Source organism: Trachypithecus francoisi, unplaced genomic scaffold (assembly GCF_009764315.1).
Source record: "Trachypithecus francoisi isolate TF-2019V2 unplaced genomic scaffold, Tfra_2.0 Lachesis_group12, whole genome shotgun sequence".
NCBI classification, from domain to species: domain Eukaryota; kingdom Metazoa; phylum Chordata; class Mammalia; order Primates; family Cercopithecidae; genus Trachypithecus; species Trachypithecus francoisi.
This window is the reverse complement of record NW_022681457.1, coordinates 48,042,692-48,065,340: the sequence shown is the minus strand read 5'-3', so window position 1 is coordinate 48,065,340 and position 22,649 is coordinate 48,042,692. Positions and strand designations below refer to the sequence as shown.

General features: G+C 36.6%; 1 protein-coding gene across 1 annotated transcript in view; it reads left to right on the top strand.

Moving 5' to 3' along the window:
- Positions 1–22,649, top strand: part of COL24A1 (collagen type XXIV alpha 1 chain) — a 388,650-nt gene that overhangs the window by 36,238 nt on the left and 329,763 nt on the right. The window contains exons 4-7 of the mRNA XM_033225467.1: positions 328–381; positions 3,032–3,085; positions 16,372–16,425; positions 19,749–19,802. Coding sequence (XP_033081358.1) covers positions 328–381; positions 3,032–3,085; positions 16,372–16,425; positions 19,749–19,802 — 216 coding nt within the window. The remainder of the gene's footprint in view (positions 1–327; positions 382–3,031; positions 3,086–16,371; positions 16,426–19,748; positions 19,803–22,649) is intronic.

Genomic DNA, 22,649 nt, shown 5'->3' with positions numbered 1-22,649 from the left:
TTGAATTCCTCCTTCCACAGTGAAAGTAAATTTAGGTAAAAAATTACCCACAAAACTACTAGTTGTGGTCCCTTTAAAAACCAGATACGGTGGCTGTAACCATAAGTCATAGACTTCCTGCTGCCATTTCTGACCTGGTTAAAGAGGACACTTGAGTTTCAACTCACCCCTGCCGATTAGGGTAAGGGGGTTCATGTTACTTAAAAATCATCATCAGCTGGGAACTGGGAACTGAGAAAGAGTTGTCTTTGGGTGGAAATCTTATTAAGACCTATAAGAAAAAAAATGCATCTACTATCATACCTAATTTGGCCTTTGTTTTCCAAGGGTCCACGTGGTCCAGCAGGTATCCCAGGTCCATCAGGGAAGAGAGGTCCACGGGTAAGTAGATGGGCTACATTTCCTGCTGGCAGTGAGAATTTTTAACTTTCTAATATGTTTTTTCTAGTATTGTACAGTATGTACTTCCTTTGGAAACCTGCCTGGATCTTCAAACTTAGTCCTATCTTAGCCAATTCAAGAGAAGTTTAAGAACATATGTAGCCTAGTTTATTTTGAGTGTAAACACACAGCCAAAGCATTCTCCGTGAACATGTCCAACAAAGATGATCAAATTTGTAAATTAGTGGCTGTTCTGGTGCTACTTGTAACATTATTCTTACTTATAAAGTGATTGCAGTAGTCTAAGGTGAGGTTCATTTGTTTGGGGAAATGAAGAGGAGTGGGCTGCCTTAAAACAGTACATTCCTGGATTACATAGTGGAAAATTCTGAAGCTATTGACTAGAAAATAACTGCCCTGAGGGAAAAAGCTGCATTAAAGATCAGCAGTAGTTTTTCACATTACACAGGCCCAACAAAAGACTTATTGCTGTGTTAAAATTAGTTTCTTTCAAACCTAAAAAAAAGTGCGGATATTTTACTACAAAACACCTTTGTTCAATAAGTTAGGAAAAGAATTGTATGACAAATGCAAATACCTTTTATATAATCCACTTTGTTTTTATTCTGATTTTTATTTAACATATAAATACTATAAAGAAAAAATTACTCTAAAATATTACTTTAAGTTGTCCATAGTCACATCAAACTCTTGTCCATTTGAGGCCTAAGATGAATTCTCACTGGGCTCTAGCTGTTTTGCATTAAAACAAATTCTCTGTAGTTGATGACCTATCACATTTCTCGTGTAGCCCTTACTAAATCTTGCTCATTCTCCTCTAGCCCATGAACCATTCCCATCCTCCTACCTCTCTGTGAGAATTTGGATCCTACTTTTCTGAGAAACTGGGCCCATTTTCATACTAATTCTATTCCCTATCCACTGCTAAGGTTGTTCTCTCAACAGCATGAACTTCAGGTTCAGAATCTCCATCTGTTCTCATAATACAGCAGTTTCCTTCCATATTTTACTTTTTATCTTCCATTTATTTGTCCAATTCTCATTCCCTTAAGGAAGAATGTTTTTCTCAAGGCGAATTATTTTACTTTTCCTAATTTCACCATATCTAACTTAAAATTTGCAGCTTCACATGTTTTCTCTCTGTAAATTTTATATTATTTGGCAACAACCAACAACTCTTTTATAAATCCCAAACTTTCATTGATATTAATTTTTCCTAAAGCTATTGTTTTGGCTCACTGTTGTTTGCATTACTGAGCTTTGTGAAATAATAATTTATATCCATTGTCCTTACTTTTACAACAGCAACTTATTCATTAATCCCCATAAATGTTTTACATATACTTTATTAAAATGTACTTTTTGAAGGCTACTAATAACGTAAGTCGTAACATCTAACCTTTTTTTTTTTTTTTTTTTGTGAGACAGGGTCTCACTCTGTCACCCAGGCTGGAGCGCAGTGATGGGTATCATAGCTCACTGCAGCCTTGATCTCCAGGGCTCAAGGCATCTTCTCACCTCAGCTTTCTGAGTAGCTGGGACTACAGGTGCGGGCCACTATGCCTGGCAAACTTTTTTGATTTTTGGTAGTGATGAAGTCTTGCTGTGTTGCCCTGTCTGGTCTCTCCTGAGCTCAAGTAATGCTCCCACCTTGGCCTCTCAAAGTGCTAGAATTATAGATGTGAGCCACCACACCCAGCCAAAATTTAATCTTTTTTCTTTAGTTTTCATCTTACTAGTCGTATTTTCAATATTTGCATTGCTGACATCTCTGCCTTTCTGAAGCATTCTGCTCTATTAATTCAGAATTGAAGAGACAAATAATTATTAACTATATGTTATGTGTTAAGAGGGAGGTATGACTGAAGAGCACAGAAGTAGGGTGCAAAATTGAAGTAAGTATAGAGAGCCTGGAGACATAGAAGCCTTTCTTGGAGAGGGTGACCTGTTCCTCTACTTACTGGTTGTATGAGCTGATTTTTAAATGGGAGTAAAAATAATAACCTTGCAGGATTGTTATAAGGATTAGTAACGAGAGGCACAAAACATTAACAGTTCCTAGCATATAGTAGGTACTCAGAAATGGAATGAAGTTTTGAATTCAGATTATATAATTTATCAGTGATGCAAAATCAAATTTTTATTAGCAAATTGCTAAATATTAATCAAGTGTAGCCATTCAATGTGTTAAGTACTACACTACTAATATTTTTAAGAGTCTCTTTTCAAAGAATTTATAATCCTGGGCCTAAATAGAACATGTCATAAGGTAGTTAGAACAGCAATAAAGTATTTAAGCAACAGATTAGAACAGTATAAGAAATGTCCCGAGGCAATATACAATTGCTTGGCAAATGAATTTTATATGAAGAAATTTCTATAGAAGTTAGTAGGAAAAAGATATTGCTTCATGTTCTTGTGACTAGGATTTAAAAATGAGTTGACATCTGAAGAATAATTTGGGTATAGGGGATAAGCTAAAGGAAATAGGTCTTTAAGGTATATATAATAACATAAGCAAAAACTCAAATGTAGAAAGGGATAACACATGTTGACAGGAAAGTAAGCAATTGTACTTTGTTCCCTTCCAATATGTTCCAAGAATGATGACTTTTTTCACTACTTGCAGGGCATACCAGGGCCACATGGAAATCCTGGGTTACCTGGATTACCTGGTCCAAAGGTAAGTGACTACTAATGAGTATCATATGATTTTCCTGACATTAAAAAAAAGATCCCTAACATTTAAGGCCAGTCTTGATACATCAAGGATCTCTATCATCTCCAGAGCATGATTCTTCAACATGATTGTCTTAGCCTGGCAGAGAGCTAGGTTCCTCTGAAAGCCCACCATACTTGGATTTATATTCTTAGTAGTAAAATCAGGTATAGGCCTGCTTAGTATTCCAAAATCATTATTGTCAAAAATATGATGGCAATGTATGGAAACCTCTGAAATATAAGATTATGATTTGAGTAATTTACCTTACTCAAAGGTCATTTTAATTTGTAAATAAACACCAAGGAAATAAAATATTATTTACCTGTTCCACACTTCCCTAATTATTTTTACCTGAAAAAAACCGAGGATGTTTAAAGAATGATTAAATGTTTATGCAAACATCTAACCTGAAAATCTATATATATGAGTGTACATAGTTGTATGATAGTCATATGATAGATGATTGTGTGATAAATAGTAGTAAGAACATAGAAAAATGTATGGAAGAATACAGGAACACAGGTTGATTACCTTGTGAGAAAGTATGGGAATGGAGATATCACTAAATATAAATATAAAATATTTAATGATATATCCATTCCCATATTTCCTCGTTAAAATGAAAGATTCCCATTTCCATTATATATAATATATTAAATAAATATATATAAAATAAAATATTCCCATTCCCTTAAAATATATAAAATAAAGTAATCCCATTCCCAATATATATATATTCTCAGTTTTTCAGGCTACTATAACAAAATACCATAAACTGAGTAGTTTATAAGCAACAGAAATTTATTTCTAACAGTTCACACAGTTCTGGAGTCTCGGAAGTCCAAGATTAGAGCACCAGAAGATTTAGTATCTACTGAGGGCTTGCTTTCTGGTTCATAGGCAGAGCCTTTTCAATGTGTCACCACACAATGGAAGGAACTAACCACATCTCTGGGGTCTCTTTTATAAGGGCATTAATCCCATTCATACGAGCTCCACCTATCATTACGTTGGGGATTAGGTTTCAACGTATAAATTTTGAAGGGAAAAACATTCAATCTATTGCATTAAGAAGAAGAGAAAAGAAAAAAGTGTGCATATGAGTGATGACAGAGGTTGGGGAACAGATTAGATAAGTATTAGGATCTTGGTTGCCAGTAACTTCATGAATCTGAGGATCTCACCCCTCTGCTTATCAGTGATCCCATTCAGAAGTAAACATGAAATCATATAGACTGGGGTTAAGAACAGAAGTTTTGGAGTCTGACAGATGGGAGTGCAAGTCTTAGCACTTTCAATTTGAATGGCTAAAAGCAAATTGCTTGCTTAGGCTCATCAAGCTTCTCTCCTTTTCTGTAAAATGGGGAGAATCATGCTACCTGCTCATAGTGCTATAGTAATGGCTAAATACATTAATGAGAGTAGAGCTCTTAACATGGTGCTATGATGCCATAAGTAGTATCATTATTATTAATAGGTAATAATAGCATATAACAAGGATAATTCAAATCTAAATTTTCTAAAATTTCTCACCTGTGTTGAAAATTGTTTTGAGTTCAATAAAAGTGCCTCAGAGAGGAAAAACCCATCTTTAAAATCAAGTCTGGATGAGTAATAGGGAAGAAGATAGATGATTTCTAAAGAAATTAGGAATTTGTTTTTGAGTTTGTGGTTTCATAGCCCTTCGAGCTTTATTTGGGGACTTTATAATTAGTCTAGTAAGGTTAAAGTAGCTGTGAGGGCTCAGATTATATTTCTCCACAGGGCTGAAGTTATAGTGGGTTTATATTCCTGCTAATTGCCTCCTCTCCACAAGACCCAGGGAGACAGAAAACAGGAGAGGGGAATTTCCACATGGCTTTTATTCTTCTCCCCCTTCTAGGTTGGTGCTAAAGTAATTCCGGGTTTTGCACATTAAAAAGACAGAAACCACAATTACTTTTGCACCAACCTAATACTTCAGCCAGTAGCAAACAGTTAGGCACTCTTGTAATTTATCTCTCAATCTGCAGTGGCAAGTACCAGTTTACTCCCTTTATACTCCCTTTAGAGAATCCTTTTTTTTTTTTTTTTTTTTGAGACGGAGTTTCGCTCTTGTTGCCCAGGCTGGAGTGCAATGGTGCGATCTCGGCTCACTGCAACCTCCGCCTCTCGGATTCAAGCGATTCTCCTGCCACAGCCTTCTGAGTAGCTGGGGTTACAGGCGTGTGCCACCATGCCTGGCTAATTTTCTTTTTTTTAATCTTTTTTTTTAGCAGAGATGGGGTTTCTCCATTTTGGTCAGGCTGGTCTCAACTTCCCGACCTCAGGTGATCCGCCTGAGGAGTGCCAGCGTGAGCCACCGCGACCAGCCCGAGAGTCCTTTCTTAATAAGCACTGTTGCTGTTTCAGAGTAGAAGCAAATATAAACAAAAAATGTTGAAAATAGAGTGAGGAGAAATAAGGTAGAGATGGTGGAAAGTATTTTATTTCATTGACTTCTTAAAATGTGTATAAATATTTAGAAGAAAATATTTGTATCAAAGTAAAATTATCTCTGTTCCAAGATTAAACACATTGTAATAGAGATCCCAGTTACCTTGATTTGATTATAAGAGTATATCAAATTATTTATCACATGTACCTGGAAAATATGTATCAAAAATAAATTTTAAAAATATTAAAAACAGTGTTTTTAAATAGTGTTTAGTATTAATATATGTCTGTGAGATGACCTAGAAGAGAAGAAAATGTAATCTCAAGAGTCTTCTTTAATATTATATTTAGTAGGATGGACTTAATTTTGACTATAACTATTCACCAATAAGATATTTCATGAACCCACATATTAGGGATTTAAAAACCTGCATTTATTTTGCAAAAACTTAGGCCTATTGGGAATGTAGTCATATAAACCTGAACAATAGTCTTTAATTCATATTTAATTTGAGAATTTGATAACTGTGTCCAAACTAGCCAAAACTGATCATGATTTAACTGCATATATTTGTGGAAGACAGTAGATTTGTGACAGGTATTAAAAATTACCATTGTGTCACAAATGTATCATATAAAGCTTGTAGTGTTTGATTTTGTGAAAACGATTTTCTTAGGTACTTAACATGGATTTTTAGAGTAATCAGAATTAATAGAACATTCAAGCTTTATACTTTATAATTCTCTCTTTTCTAATATCTGCCACTTACTTTATGTATGATATCTCTTTAGTTTTATCCCAATCATAAGTACTGTGAGAGCAGGCTTTATTACCTTCTGGTTTGCACTGAAGAAAACACTTGAGAGCAGTAAGCACTTACCCAAGGTAACACTGTTTGTAAGTGGTAGAGGGGGAGACAAAATTGGAAATGTCTTGGTCTTTTCTTTACGCAAGGTTGTCTCTCCCAACACAATGAGGAATTCTTTTATAAAATACCACCTTAAGAAGGCAGGATAGTGGTGGGGTTAATTAACTTAAAGACTTTATGAATTTATTTAGTAATAGTAACAAAGTAGTTATATTCAAAGGTTTTATGTTATCCTGTAGATAATGATAGTAATATAGACATTCTATGAGGAGTGAAACTGATTCCTAATCCCTGAGGATTGTGTTGTTAAATTGCTAAATAATAGAAATATAAAGTGCCACACACAAATTTAGTGGATATGCAGCAATTTTTCTCAGCATCTAAAACTAATATGATTTAAAATAGAGAAAGACTATGGGGATCATTAACTGAAATCAATGGCTGAAATCAGGAGACTGATGGTAGAAATAATGTTCTTCTTAAAAAAATAAGAAAGTAAATTCCATTTCCTGTTTGCCAGAGAGAATGGCTTTTTTCTTGTTATCAAGTGCTACCTGGGTGTATAGTTTATCATATTTATCTATTAAATGAACTATATTTCTATTTATTTGCAGGGTAATGGAAATGTTCATTGCTATTAATTAAACATGGAAAATTATGCTATAGATCTTTGAACATGAGTAATGAATGCACGTAGAGTCTGTATCTTCAGCCTACCATGTGCTTACAATTCCAGTCCAGGCAATCTGTGGTCAAGATAGTTCTTTTCCAAAAAATGCTTCTTGGAGGAAGCCTAAAACCTTCCTACAAACATTCACGTCCTATATTAATTTAGTCAGGGCCAATAGTTCTTTCAAATTTAATCCAGTTAAATGAAAACATCTAGCCTTAATAACCCACAGCAACAATGTTTCATTAATAATATTTAATATATTAGTATATATATTAAGTATTGAACACCAAAGAGTAGTATCTTGGTGCTATGTTCTATCCCTGGTTAAGACTGTCTTTTCCTATGTCTCCATCATGTATTTATCTTAACTAGAAGTACGATTTTTCCTTCCATATGAATTAAATAAATATCTTAACTACAGATGCTTACCCACAATAAGAATTTTTAGTGGGTCAGATTGCCATAAAAAATAGTCAGTCCAACATTATGAAAATGTAAAGAATGATATGGGAGCTGGGCAAGATGACTGACTAGACACAGCCAGGTGGAACAGCTGCCACTGAAGACTGGGATGACTGGCACACTCCTAACAGATCTGTAGAGAAAGGGCATGGAGAGTGGACAGAGGGAAGACACAGAAGCTGGGTGGAAGAGGGAGGAAGCTGGAAATCCTGCACAGGGCTACTTCCCATCAGGACTCATTCATGGACCCCAGCTCCTGGGGAACAGGTGAGTTGAACTGGCAAGGAGCAACCTGCTTTCACCATGGGCCTCTGGAATCCCGGCTGGAGGAGACCCGTCAACCACCACAGCCCCTTGATTGGCAGGGAGAGCTGCTTAGATAAATGGTAGGGGCAGCACTTCAGCAAGTGTGGAGCCCAGAGGATTTGGTGTAGGAGCATCTGTAGTGGAGCATGGCCAGGAATGCCAGTCCCCCTAAGCTCCACTTGCTCCCATAGGAGACTTTAGCCCTGGGGGAACTGTTCCACTGGGGGAGCTTTAGCCCAGTTGTAAATGCTGCAGGGTGGTCTTCCCTATCAGATGGAGCCAGTCTGATCTGAGCTTTCCTTGATCTGCTGGCCTTTCCTAGGGCACCCAGTGCTGCACTGCAAATGGATGCAGCCAGGCTGGGGCCCTGGGGACCCGCATCATAACTCCTGCACTGTTGGACTATGCCTGACCAGCAGAGCGGCCCTCTGGACATGCAACAGCCGACCTGTTGCTTCCCCCACTGCAGCATCCCCAGGCTCCACGGCCACTCCCCGTATTGCTTTGCCAATGCATGTGTGTGCAGGCAGATCTTGCCTTCCCTGTTCCACCGGTTTTGCATGTGAACCCTGCCATGGCACTGTTGCTGGCATGTGTGCACTCCACCTCCCCTCCCTCTGCCATACCACCATTGCAGTCGGAGCCCTGGTAGGCATAGAGTCTTCCAGCCCCACCCCTGCCAGCACCCCAACCCTGTGCCAACACTGCCACTGGAGTGAAACTAGGCACGAAGAAGAGTGGACCCTCTCCCATCCTGAGCAGCCACCTCCACCTGTGTGAACACGCACAGAGGGCACACACAGTCCTGCACCTGCCAGTGCCTCGCCCCTGTGCTAACACCACCACCAGTCCACCAGTGTGACCCCCACCTTCCTGAGTCATGCTACCTCTGCCATTGCTGTATATACCTGCATGGAGGCTGGTCCCTCAGCACCCGCCAGCATCCTGCCATGCTGCCACTGCTGCTGGCATGTGCAAACAAGGACAGATCTTGCTGCTACCACCCTATGAAACACTTTGGCTGGCACTACCCATTGGAGTGCTGTGACCAATGGTCCAGGAACTTAGTTAGCTCCCTACATTGCAGTGGGTTCCAAACCTTGAAGAACCAGAGAACAAAGTCAAGGTCCAATATCAGTCCCTCAGAGTTAGAACATATAGTCCAGGAGTTGTGAGTTGAGCCTTGGCCCCTTAAAATCATCCAGAGATGAGGCCAGTTGACTGAGCCAGCCTTATACCACAATAAAACCCTCAAGTGCTTCAAATAGGATGAAAGAAAAATAAACCATTCAAAGGACAGCAATTTCAAAGACTGAAGTAACATCAGCCCACAAAGATGAGAAAGAACCAGTACAAGAACTCTGACAACATAAAAAGCCAGAGTGCCTTCTTTCCTCCAAATGACTGTACTAACCCTGCAGCAAGGGTTCTGAACTGGGCTGAGATGGCTGAAATGACAGAAATAGAATTCAGAATATGAATAGGAACAACGATCATTGAGATGCAGCAGTAAGCTGAAACCCAACCTAAGGAAGCTAAGAATCACAATGAAATGATACAGGAGCTGACAGGCAAAATAGCCAGTATAGAAAAGAATGTAACTGATCTGATAGAGCTGAAAAAAAATGTAAGAATTTCATAATGCAATCACATGTGTTAAAACAGACCAAGCCGAAGAAAGATCTCAGAGCTTGAAGACTGACTTTCTGGCTTTCTGAAATAAGACAGTCAGACAAGGATGAGAAAAAATAATGAAAAGGAATGAACAAAACCCCTGAGAAATATGGGATTATGTAAAGAGACCAAATCTATGACTCACTGGTGTTGCTGAAAGAGATGAGGAGAATGGAAACAACTTGAAAAACATATTTCAGGATATCATCCATGAGAACTTCCCTACCCTAGCTAGAGAGGCCAACATTCAAATTTAGGAAATACAGAGAACCCCAGTACGATACTTCACAAGAAGATCATCCCCCAGTTACATAATCATCAGATTCTCCAAGGTTGAAATGAAAGGAAAATGTTAAAGGCAGCTAGAGAGAAAGGTCAGGTCACCCAGAAAGGGAAGCCTATCAGCCTAACAGCAGACCTTTCGGCAGAAACCATACATTCCAGAAGAGACTAGGGGCCAATATTCAACATTCTTAAAGGAAAGAAATTCCAACCAAGAATTTCATATCCAGTCAAACTAAGCTTTGTAAGCAAAGGAGAAATAATATCCTTTTCAGACAAGCAAATACTGAGAGAGTTAATTACTATCAGACCTGCCTTACAAGAGCTCCTAAAGGAAACACTAAATATGGAAAGGAAGGACCATTACCAGCCACTACAAAAACATGCTATATACACAGACCAGCAACACTTTAAAACCACCACACAAACAAGTCTGCATAAAAACCAGCTAACATCGTGAAGACAGTATGAAATCCACATATATCAACACTAATCTTGAATGTAAACAGGCTAAATGTCTCAATGAAAAGGAACAGAGTGGCAGGCTAAAGAACAAAGACTCAATGGTAAGCTGTCGTTAAGAGACTCATCTTACAAGCAGTAGCACACATAGGCTCAAAATAAAGAGATAAAGAAAAATCTACCAAGCAAATGGAAAACAGAAAAAAAGCATGAGTTGCAATCCTAATTTTGGACAAAACAGAGTTTAAGCCAGCGAATATCAAAAAAAGACAAAGAAGGGCATTATATAAAGGTAAAAGGTTCCATTCAACAAGAAGACCTAACTATTCTAAATATATATACATCCAACACAGGAGCAACCAGATTCATAAAGCAAGTTCTTAGAGACCTTTGAAAAGACTTAGATCCCCATGCAATAATAGTGGGAGACTTTAACACCCCACTGACAGTATTAGAGACATCACTGAGGCAGAAAATTAACAAAGATATTCAGGACCTGAACTCAGTACTGGATCAAATGGACCTGATAGACATCTACAGAACTCACCACCCAAAACAACAGAATATACATTCTTCTCATCACCACATGGCACATACTCTAACATTGACCACACAGTTGGACATAAAACAATCCTCAGCAAATGCAAAAGAATTGAATTCATACCAACCACTCTCTTGGACTACAGCAAAATAAAATTAGAAATCAAGACTAAGAAAATTGCTTAAAACCATACAATTATATTGAAATTAAATAACCTGCTCCTGCAGAGCTTTTGGGTAAATAATGAAATTAAGGCAGCAGTCAACAAGTTCTTTGAAACTAATGAGAACGAAGATACAAATATGAGAATCTCTAGGACACAGCTAAGGCAGTATTAAGGGGAAATTTATTGCACTAAACACCCATATCAAAAAGAAATATCTCAATTTAACAACCTAATATCACAACTAAAAGATAATGAATAGAAAACTAACCTCAAAGTTAGCAGAAGACAAGAAATAACCAAAATCAGAGCTGAGCTGAAGGAGATTGAGATATGCAAGATCATTCAAAGATCAACAAATCCTGGAACTGGTTTTTTGAAAAAATTAGTAAAATAGATAGACTGCTAGCAAGACTAATAAAAGAGAAAAGAGAAAAGATTCAGATAAACACAATTAGAAAAAACAAAGGGGATATTACCACTGACCCCACAGAATACAAGTAACCATCAGAGAATATTATAAACACCTCTATGCACAAAAACTAGAACATTTAGAAGAAATGGTAAGTTCCTGGACACACACACCTTCCCAAGAATGAACACAGAAGAAATTGCATTCCTGAACAGACCAAAAATGAGCACCAAAATTGAATCAGTAATAAATAGCCTACCAACCAAAAAAAAAGCCCAGGACCAGATAGATTCATAGTCAAATTCTACTAGATGTACAAAAAAAAAAAAAAAAAAAAAAAAAAAAAAAAGCTGGTACCATTCCTACTGAAACTATTCCAAAAAATTGAAGAGGAGAGACTCCTTTCTAACTCATTAAATGAGGCCAGCATCATCCTAATACTAAAACCTGGCAGAGGTACAACAAGAAAAGAAAACTGTATGCCAACATCCCTGATGAACATTGATGCAAAAATTCTCAACAAAATGCTGGCAAACTGAATCCAGCAGCCCACTGGAAAGCTTATCCACTATGATCAAGCAGACTTTATCTCTGCCATGCAAGGTTATTTCAACATATGCAAACCAATATGTCATTCATCGCATAAACAGAACTAAAGACAAAAACCACATGATTATCTCAATAGATGCAGAAAAGGCTTTTAATAAAATTCAACACCTCTTCATGTTAAAAACTCTCAATAAACCTGGCATTGAAGAAACATACCTCAAAATAATAAGAATCATCTATGACAAATGCACAGCTAACATTACACTGGATGGGCAAAAGCTGGAAGCCTTACCCTTGAAAACCAGCATAAGACAAGGATGCCTCTCTCACCACTTCTATTTGACATAGTATTGGAAGTCCTGGCCAGAGCAATCAGGCAAGAGAAAGAAACAAAGCACACCCAAATAGGAAGAGAGGGAGTCAAACTATCCTTGTTTGCAGACAATATGATTCTATACCTAGAAAACCCCATAGTCTTTTACCCAAAGCTCCTTAAGCTGATACATAACTTCAGCAAAGTCATTGATAATCTTTTGCTGATGCTAGGTAATTATATCTGTAAGATCCTCAGATCCTCTGACATCAGTTGGATATCCAACAATTCAATTCAGTTCTGACAATAGCTTACCAGAGTTAGCATCAGTCTCCACAGTTTTTAAGACTGAGTCCCACAAGACTTCCCACACCTTAGATGCCAGCCAAAAATGAGATGCCCAGACCACGATGCACACTTCTGCTTGGGCAAACTACAAGCTAAGGTGTTCCCATGACCCATCCTCTCAGATTCAATATTTTACTAGAACAGTTTACAGAACTCAGGAAAACACTTTACTTACTTTTACCAGTTTATTGTAAAGGATACAACTCACGAACAGCCTAATGAAAGAGACATAAGGCAAATAATTGGGGATTTTAAAAAATAATGATGTGGTATAATAAAATATATCTATATATTTAGTTTTTGTCCCTAGTTCCTGGCAGAGAGCTCCTAAACTTGCAATTTTCTGAGTGATAGGGGTGTCGTTTGTTAGTCATAACAAGCCCTTTCTGACCACACCAGAGTTTATGCTAATAAGATGACACAGGCTGGGATCCCTAAATAGCTTTCAGCATTGGGGTCTGGTCACCACAAAGACACACAAATGATTAGAGAATGGGAACTTTCAGCCCTACTTTCCCCTACCCCCTTTGCCAGGGAGGGGAGAGGGGGACTGGAAACTGGATTATAAAAACTCTTGAACAAGATTTGAAGAGCTTCTGTGGGTGAACACATTGATTTCCTGGGAAGGTATGGCAGGATAGAGCATAAAAGCTCCACACTCCCCATTTCTTTTTATGTCTCCTTTCTGCTCCTTATGCTGTTCCCTTTTAGAGTGAAACTCCTAAGTTGTTTCTGTTAGCTAGGAGACTTCCTCTCCTTTCATTCTCTCCTGGACCTACTCTACACAGACATTTTTGTCCCTACCTCTATCCTACTTCACTTTTTCTTTCTCAATCTTGTTGTTGTATTGTAAACAATGGGTTCAAGCCATTGTCCTGCCACACTGACAGATGATAGAAAATTCAAGTAGGATCTAAACATAAGAATTTTTAACATGATATTTATAATAAAAACATTGGTCACAAAGGGTTTTATTATATTTAAACTTTTCAAGGGCTATCGTTTCTTATTTTAAAATTCTTTGTAAATTATTGCCTTGAATCAACTAGTTAGCTTTTATAATAAAAGATTAAAATATATTAAAACCAACAGATAAGATTTTTAATAGGCATTGTGATACAAGAAAGAAAATGGACCTTGTTTGCAAATATTTTCCTAAGTAATCCTTAGCAAGTCAATTAACTTTTCTGGGCTTTATTGCTTCTTTTATCTATAAAATATGTTTTACTAGATAAGCTGGAGTTTCTCTTATAAATTCTAAGTATATTACCTTTTTTGATGATGACTTAAGTTTTTAAATATAAAGATATCACCAAAGCCATTTCTTAGGTTTCATAACCTTGTAACCAATGACCTAAAATTGTAGCCTTAGTAGTGGAACGAGCAGTGATGGCTACGATAAAGAAGAGGTCAACCTAGAAGACAAACTTTCCTTAAAGAAAAAAAAATTTTTTTTTTAAGTTCAGGGGTACATGTGTAAGTTTGTTACATAGGTAACGTTGTGTCATTAGGGGTTTCTTGTTCAGATTATTTCATCACCCAGGTATTGAGCCTAGTTCCCATTAGTTATTTTTCCTGATCCTCTCCCTCCTCCCACCCTCAAGTAGGCCCCTGTGTCTGTTGTTCCACTCTATGTGTCCATGTGTTCTCACCATTTAGCTCTCACTTACAAGTGAGAACATGTGGTATTTGGTTTTCTGTTCCTGTGTGAGTATGCTAAGGATAATGATTTCTAGCTCCATCCATGTCCCTATAAAGGACATGATCTCATTCTTTGTTATGGCTGCATAGTATTCCATGGTGTATGTACAGCACCACATTTTCTTTATCCAGTCTATCACTGATGGGCAGTAGGTTGATTTCATGTCATTTCTATTGTGAATAGTGCTGCAATGAACATATGCATGCATTTGTCTTTATAACAGAATGATTTCTATTCCTTTGGGTATATACCCAGTAATGGGATTGCTGCATCGAATGGTATTTCTGTCTCTAGGTCTTTGAGGAGTCACCACACTGTCTTCCACAATGGTTGAACTGATTTAAACTCCCATCAATAGTGTATAAGCATTTCTTTTTCTCCACAACCTCATCAGCATCTGTTATTTTTTGACTTGTTCAAAATAGCCATTCTGTCTGGTGTGAGATGGCATCTCATTGTGGTTTTGAATTGCATTTCTCTAATGATCAGTAATGTTGAGATTTTTTTCATATGCTTGTTGGCTGCATGTATGTCCTCTTTTGAAAAGTTTATTTTCATATCCCTCGTGCACTTTTTAATGAGGTTGTTTGTTTTTTCTTGTAAATTTGTTTAAGTTCCTATACATGCTGGATATTTGACCTTTGTTGGATGCATAGTTTGCAGAAATGTTCTCCCATTCTGTAGGTTGTGTTTACACTGTTGATAGTTTCTTTTTCTGTGCAGAGAAGCTCTTTGGTTTAATTAGATCCCATTTGTCAATTTTTTTTTTTTTTTTGCAATTGCTTTTGGTGTCTTCATTATGAAATCCTTGCCTATGCCTGTACTAAATCATGTTGCCTAGGTTGTCTTCTATGGTTTTTATAGTTTTGGGTTTTACATTTAAGTTTTTAATCCATAGACACATAGACCAATGGAATAAAATAGAGAACCCAGAAATAAGAACTGCACACCTACAACTATTTGATCTTCGAAAAACCTGACAAAAATGAGCAATGGGGAAAGAATTCCCTATTCAATAAATGGTACTGGGATAACTGGCTAGCCATATGCAGAACACTAAAACTGGACCCCCCCCTTCCTTACACCATATAGAATTTTTCTTTGACTATAGAATATAGGACTTTTTGCCAGTGAGGGTTCATTTCTAATTTGTAAAATGCGAGTACTTACTGGGGGACACGCAGGACTTTTCTTTTGGTATTCCATCTTTCATCAGTCAGCTTAAGTGTCATTTAAAAGCATCCCTGAATATGTAAAAAGACATGACTATCTCCCAGTGAAAATAGCATTTAGAAGTATCTAGGAAAGGAGAACTATTTGTTCTTAGTTGAGAATGGTAATGAAATCAGAATTTGAATTTTAAAGAATCTCCATTGTGGCCCCTATATTTTGAGATGTGACAAATAGTTTGAAAAAGAGTTACTTTGCTACTGTGCATCATAAAAATATTTTAATATTGTACCAAAAAACTTTAGCTGAAACCTAATGTCATATTTTTCTTGAAATGTAAAAGATAAAGATCCCCAGACTATGAAAAGCATCTAATTTTATAACAGAATAAAAAGACTTCTGTGGATTAGAGGTATCTTTTTTTCTGTTTATTTTTCATAATAATAAAAGTAATATATGTGCATTATAATATTTTGGAAAACATTTAAACTTGGAAAGATATCTTAGAATTTTAAGGATTATTATAAGCAGTTTTCTTTTACTAAAGTAATAGTCTTTCAATGCTAAAATAGGAATAACAACTCAATATGTCACAAAAATGGAAAAGATAATAAATCTTTACCTAGGTCCTTCAAGAAAAATGTTTCAATAGTGTATAACTTTAAATTTATTAGATTAAAAAATCAACTATGTCTAGAGAATTTTTAGGAATCTTCTCATCATTTAAAAATAAGGCTAAGAAAAATATACATTAAAGAATGAAATAAACAATGCCTATCTCAATGTAAAATTATTTTATTTAACACCATATAATGTATATAACATCTGGTAATAAATACCTGAAGATATATGACACATTATATGCAACTTATGCTTTACCAATTGTTTTATAACTATTTTATTTAGGGCCCCAAAGGAGATCCAGGATTTTCCCCAGGTCAAGCTGTTCCTGGAGAAAAGGTAATTATTTGACCATGAAATGAAATTATGGTAATATATTTCAAGCATTTTAAAATGTAGATTTTACTGTATCAGACAGGAAGAAAAAAATGAGAATTAATTATTGGATTTTAATGAAAGAAGAACTATTTGAAGAATTAAGTAAATTTTATCACCCATTTCACTTATTGATTTAAGTCTTGACATTACTTTTATTAAATGTCTACTGTGGCCTGCCACTGTACTATCTGCCAATGGGGGGTGGATGGGGTAAAAAATTAGAGCAGGATGTGGTCCTAATTGCAAAGATTTTTCTGTTAATACATATGCACACAATAATATATAAATTGTAATGCCAATTTTCATCTTTTTAGAATAGTTTCACATACTTTATGATGTTTAAGTACCAGGGTAACTCTCTGTGAGAGAAGCACTCACCATTATCTTGTTTTCCCATTGAGAAAACAGAATTCATAGATTTTAACGGACTTATCACATGGGTAGTAAATGGCAGAGTTGATGATATATCCAAATTTTTAGACTTCTCATCCAGTATGCTTTTCATTTCATCACAATGCTGTCAATGCAAACATTACATATTTAAGTAAAAACTAGTTTTAAAGCAAAGATAACTACAAAAACTTTATCGGGAGAAGAATACTGTTTTCTAGTGAGGATAAATACAAATGGAGTCTTAGGAGGACATCTGGGAAGTTTGGTTTAGACAGGCACTTTATAAATGTAATATAATTATGGGATGTGTTTGTTTATGTAGTATACATTCACAAACTTTAAAAATCCCTGAACAATTTTGGTGGTTCCAAAATTGATCTGATCTTATTGGCTTACAGAAACTATGATAAAGTTTGAAAACTGTCTTTTTATTGGCTTACAGAAACAATTTTAAACTTTAAAAAATCACATAATCACTCCACAGATACTATATGAAATAGTAAATCCTCAAAAAATTATTTTATTTTGTTTTTAAAACTTTTACTGGTATACAATAGTTACACATATTTTGGGAGTACATACTCAACATTTTTTAAATCTAAAATTTTAGTAATTTTATTATTGTGGTGGAACTGAGTTCACTGAGTCTAAATAACTTGGAATAGAAGATTACTAGTATAAACATAGTACTTTCATTACTGTCTTAATTATTGCAAGGACAAAATTCTGCAATTTGAGAAATACAAGTGCCATATTTAAAAATATCTAAATATAATACATGTGATTTCTTAACTTAAAATTTAGAAATTAGAGGCCCACTCAGTTTTGGTGACTATTTTAAGTAAAACCCCTAGATTAAATATTCATATTTATATCAAATGCTTGGTTTTATCTTTCCCTGTGGCTTCTCTGAGCAAAATATAGGGTGATTCAATATGGGAGTTCAGACTTGGAAGCATGTTAGTTTTTTTTTACTTTTTGAGTTACTTATATACTAACTGTGGTTAAAACTGTAACAGAAACATAGTAAGATATAAAATTTAATAGTATGTTGCCATAGAGCTTTAGTAAAATCCAACTTTTAAAATTAATAGAGGTATTCCTAAAATGGTAACATTTAAAAATCATCTTTAGAAATTGTACTTACATTAAATTGGATTTAAATATACCGAGGAAACAGGAAACTGGTTATACACATAAATCTGAATACAAATAAAATACAAACATTAACTTGGTGGAAGTAGAAGGGGATTGGCAAACAATTTTATTTTAACCATTTAGCCATTTTTAACAATAAATAGTCAATGGTGAAAGAGAAAAGAAATGCAGGATTCAGTAATTCACCGTGTAACATCCACTAAATAACATCTGTAATAGACCATACACAAGGATTTAAGCCATTTTAGGGCTTAAAAAGAGCATGCATAGATAGTTTTTAAATGGTGTAAGTTTTTCCTTTCCCATAAGACAGGTGAGATGACATCGAAATCATCATCATCACCATCATCATTATCAACCTCATTTTCCAGATGGAGGAATTTGAGGAGAAATTAAATGATTCCTTCACGACTAAAGCTAGTGTAAGGGGACCAGCCTCTAGTCTCCCCTTTCCTCGTGCAGTTTTCTCTTCCTTCTATCAGAGTAATAAATGTAAAAAAGGTAGCGCTAATCGGTAACGCCTAGTCTATTCGAGCCAAGCACACGATGGACTTTCCAATCAATTTTCTCTCATTACTCCGGGGTGAGGGACGTTCTATGGAGCTGGCACGCAGGATGGAAGGCACCAGCTCAGCTCCGGAAGCGGAAGTGCCTCCTGTGCGTCTCGTGAACCTAGCTGGTCCCACCACAGCCGGTGAGATTCTCTCTGGGAGTCCTACCAGGCTGCAGGTCCTCACAGAAACGGAGTAGGGGTGACACCTCAACAGCTGCTTCACAATGCACTTGTAGATTTTTTAGGGAAACTACCTTCAATTTTCTTTTCTTTTCTGAGACAGAGACAGAGTTTCACTCTTGTTGCCCAGGCTGGAGTGCAGTGGCGAGATCTTGGCTCACTGCAACCTCCGCCTCCCGGGTTCGAGTGATTCTCCTGCCTCAGCCTCCTGAGTAGCTGGGATTACAGGTGCCTGCCACCATGTCCAGCTAGCTTTTTTGTATTTTTAGTAGAGACGGATTTCACCATGTTGGCCAAACTGGTTTTGAACTCCTGGCCTCAAGTAATCCACCTGTCTCGGCCTCCCAAAGTGCTAGGATTGCAGGCATGAGCCACCACGCCCAGCCCTACTTTCAATTTGTAAAACACGGTAGACCTTGGACTGAGGCAAAGTTTGATAGCAAGAGCCTTATTACAGAAAAGAACATCAGAGAAAACGGAGCAAGGATATGGAGGTGGGGAAATACAGTCCAGTTATTAAGCCCTGGAAGAGATAAGGAAGGGCAGGAAGCCTCAGAAACGGGCTTAAAGATTGTGAAGATTGAAAATGATTGTAATAAGAGCTGATGTCTAAGATTAAAGGGAGCTTTAATTTTCAAGAGAATTCTAATTTTCTTTTCTTTTTTTTTTTTTTTGAGACAGAGTCTCGCTCTGTCGCCCAGGCTGGAGTGCAGTGGCGCGATCTCGGCTCACTGCAAGCTCCGCCTCCCGGGTTCACGCCATTCTCCTGCCTCAGCCTCCTGAGTAGCTGGGAATACAGGTGCCCGCCACCGCCCCCGGCTAATTTTTTGTATTTTTAGTAGAGACGGGGTTTCACCGTGGTCTCGATCTCTTGACCTTGTGATCCGCCCGCCTTGGCCTCCCAAAGTGCTGGGATTACAGGCGTGAGCCACCGCTCCCGGCGAGAATTCTAATTTTCAATTCTCTTTCATGACATTAAACTTCTGTGTTTTGTTTATAGGGTGATCAAGGCCTTTCTGGATTAATGGGCCCCCCTGGTATGCAAGGTGATAAGGTAAGATGGAATTTTACTTATTTTCTTTTCTTTTCTTTTTTTTCTTTTGTCTTTTTCTTCAGGGATCCTTGTTCTGAAACATAATTGGATGATATATGGATCTTAGAGGTCTTCAGTGACTATGATCTTGTTTTGAAGTTGAGCCTAAAACTAATGTTTTAAAATTCCTTTTCTCAGCAAAAGAAAATTAGGATGCCATCGTCATCCCGGAAAGTGGTGCCCACAAAAGGCAGAATCTTAAGAAAATAAAAGAAGACCCTTCAATTAATGATGGGCACAGAATTCACATGCAAGAGAAAGTCAGTCACTGATAGAATATTGAAGCTTTCCTTTTTTAAACTATATTAGGGAAACGACCTACTTCTGAGACCCTGAAGTCACTTTATGACTTTTATATGTCCAAAGTGAGGTTTACCTGCTTATAGGTAATACATATGGATTTGTTAAGGGGTTCTCATTTTACTGGGAAATAATAATCTCTGTCTTGAGGTATATACAGATGTGAGGTGTGAAGGGTAGGGTGGAAGTGAGGATTGGGGATGGCTAGTGAAAAACAGTAGTCATGTTCATATGACTAAGCTGTTTGTGAGGTAGAAAGGAGTACTGACACAGCTGCAATAATTATTTTATAAAATATGTCTTGTAGTTTCCTGGATTAAAGAGGTATAACTTCTTTTCTATCTGGTCAGCTTGTTTTTTGCCAAACACTAAGTTATTGATTTTCTACAGGGAATGAGGAAAACAAAAAATTTCTTCTTAAGGTGATAAGAGTACCAAAATATTGTAGGGCAGTATTTGACTTGATATGGATGTCTAAATACATATAATAATGAGCTGTGTTGTTGTCTTAGTGTTCCATATCCCTTTCCTCTTGGGAGACTTATGTTGCAAGCGGTATTCAGGCTCTGCTTGCTTGGTTCAAATCCCAACTGCCATTTTGTAGGTTCCATCAACTTTGGACAGATTGCTTAACTTCCAAGCTTCAGTTGCCTCATTTGTAAATTGTAAGGATAATACTATCCACTTCATAGGGAGTTTAGGGGAAGGTAGAATGAGACAATCCTTGCAACAATGTGTCACATAAATAGTCAGCCCTTAATAAATGTAAACAATCAGCTATTTATATGGTTTTGGAAATAATTCTGACCTCTTTTGCTTTCCTTCATGGCCCCTATTATAGGGCTGAATTGTGCAATGATGAAAAAGTACTCATGAGAGTATTTTGTCTTCAATGACCACACCATTATTTTAATGTTCTTCAGACTAGTCTTCATCCTAGACCTTAGTTAGAATTTGGTAACTCCCTTGAGATTGTTGGCTGCCTCTCAAGGAGACGTGAAACTGCAGAGTGATCATTTCTGACAGAATTGATCTTGATACACAGGCATGAATCTGTTTATTTAATGCTACTGAGTATACATATGACTACTCATATCTCTTAGGAGATTGTACTGACATATGTCATCAAACAAGACCTCATAATATGGATATGCTCTCAATTACTTTAGTTGATATTAAATATACAGTTATTGCATCCTATGCAGTGACACTGTATATGACAGAAGAATAATCATTACTTTCTGTAGTTAAATGATGTCTGTGGTTCCTGAAATTAGCACTCCAGAAAGGGACACACTAAGTAAATGTTGAGTAGTTTTTGTGTAGAAGAGTATATAACGTGCAATCTCTGGGAATACATATTATTCATAGACCGAAGAAAAAACTACTTTGATTTTAACTGTTAAAGCAGATGATTGTTTTAACTTTGAAGTTGTACTTGTTTAAAGCAGAATTACTAACTTTCAGAGATATGTGTACATGTTATATGGCCCATCAGTATTTTAAAATATTAAGAATATATTCTTTTTGGTCTGTGTAATATTATTTTGCATTCTTCTTTTCTAGTAAAGTCATAAAACAGCATTATTTTAAACATACTGGGCCATTAATTGAGTATCTTTCACAGATTTCTTGTTTCTCTTATATGATTTTTTAAAACCTTTCAATCTGGCTTTTATTATTAGCTGATAGAAGTAGACCCTATAGAAGTCGGGGATCTTGGTGTATTATCAATTAGGAGCTATTGCACGATCTTCTCAAGCTAAAATTTAGTTGAAAGTATTTAGAAAGTGACTTACTTTCTGATAAAAGAAGAATCCCTGGTTCACTGTGATTTGACAGTAGTTCAGAATAGTGTTGAAATATTTGAGATTATTTTGTAATATTTCTTGGAATATTTTCCTCCTTTTCAGAGTGTTTCTATTAATGGAAACTATGTACAGATTTTTGAAAAACAAGTATAACTAGGAAAAGGATACAATGGCTCAATTTAAGCCTAGACTAATTCTCCACCTAGCGGGCTTGGGACAAGTTTGTATCGTACTCCTTGTGGTATGTCTTACTTTAATATGAGTATACAATAGAAATACATTCAAAATGAACTTGATATACTTTTCCTATGGTTTGTATGGAAAAGGGAAAGGACAAGACTCATTATTACGTAGAATGTTCAGGTAAATCGTGAGCTATTTTTTTATTGAATTTGGTTCAATTTGAACTAAAGTGGTTCAATTTTGGACCACTTAAGGCACTCACAGAATTGCTTCCTGCAAACAGGATCCATGCTAGGAGAACCTAGAATAGTGGCTCCTATTAGCTGTAACCTAGGGACTCCTATTCCTTCATCCTTGCAGCTCTCCCCGAAAGTGCTGGATGAATTCTTAAGATCAATACAAAGATTTAAGTTATTCATTTTCTAAGTGAGAAAACAAAGATAAGCCCAGAGTAGTTAAAATAATTCTTCAGGGTCACTTTGAGAGTGATGGCAGGATACTGAAATTGCTGTGC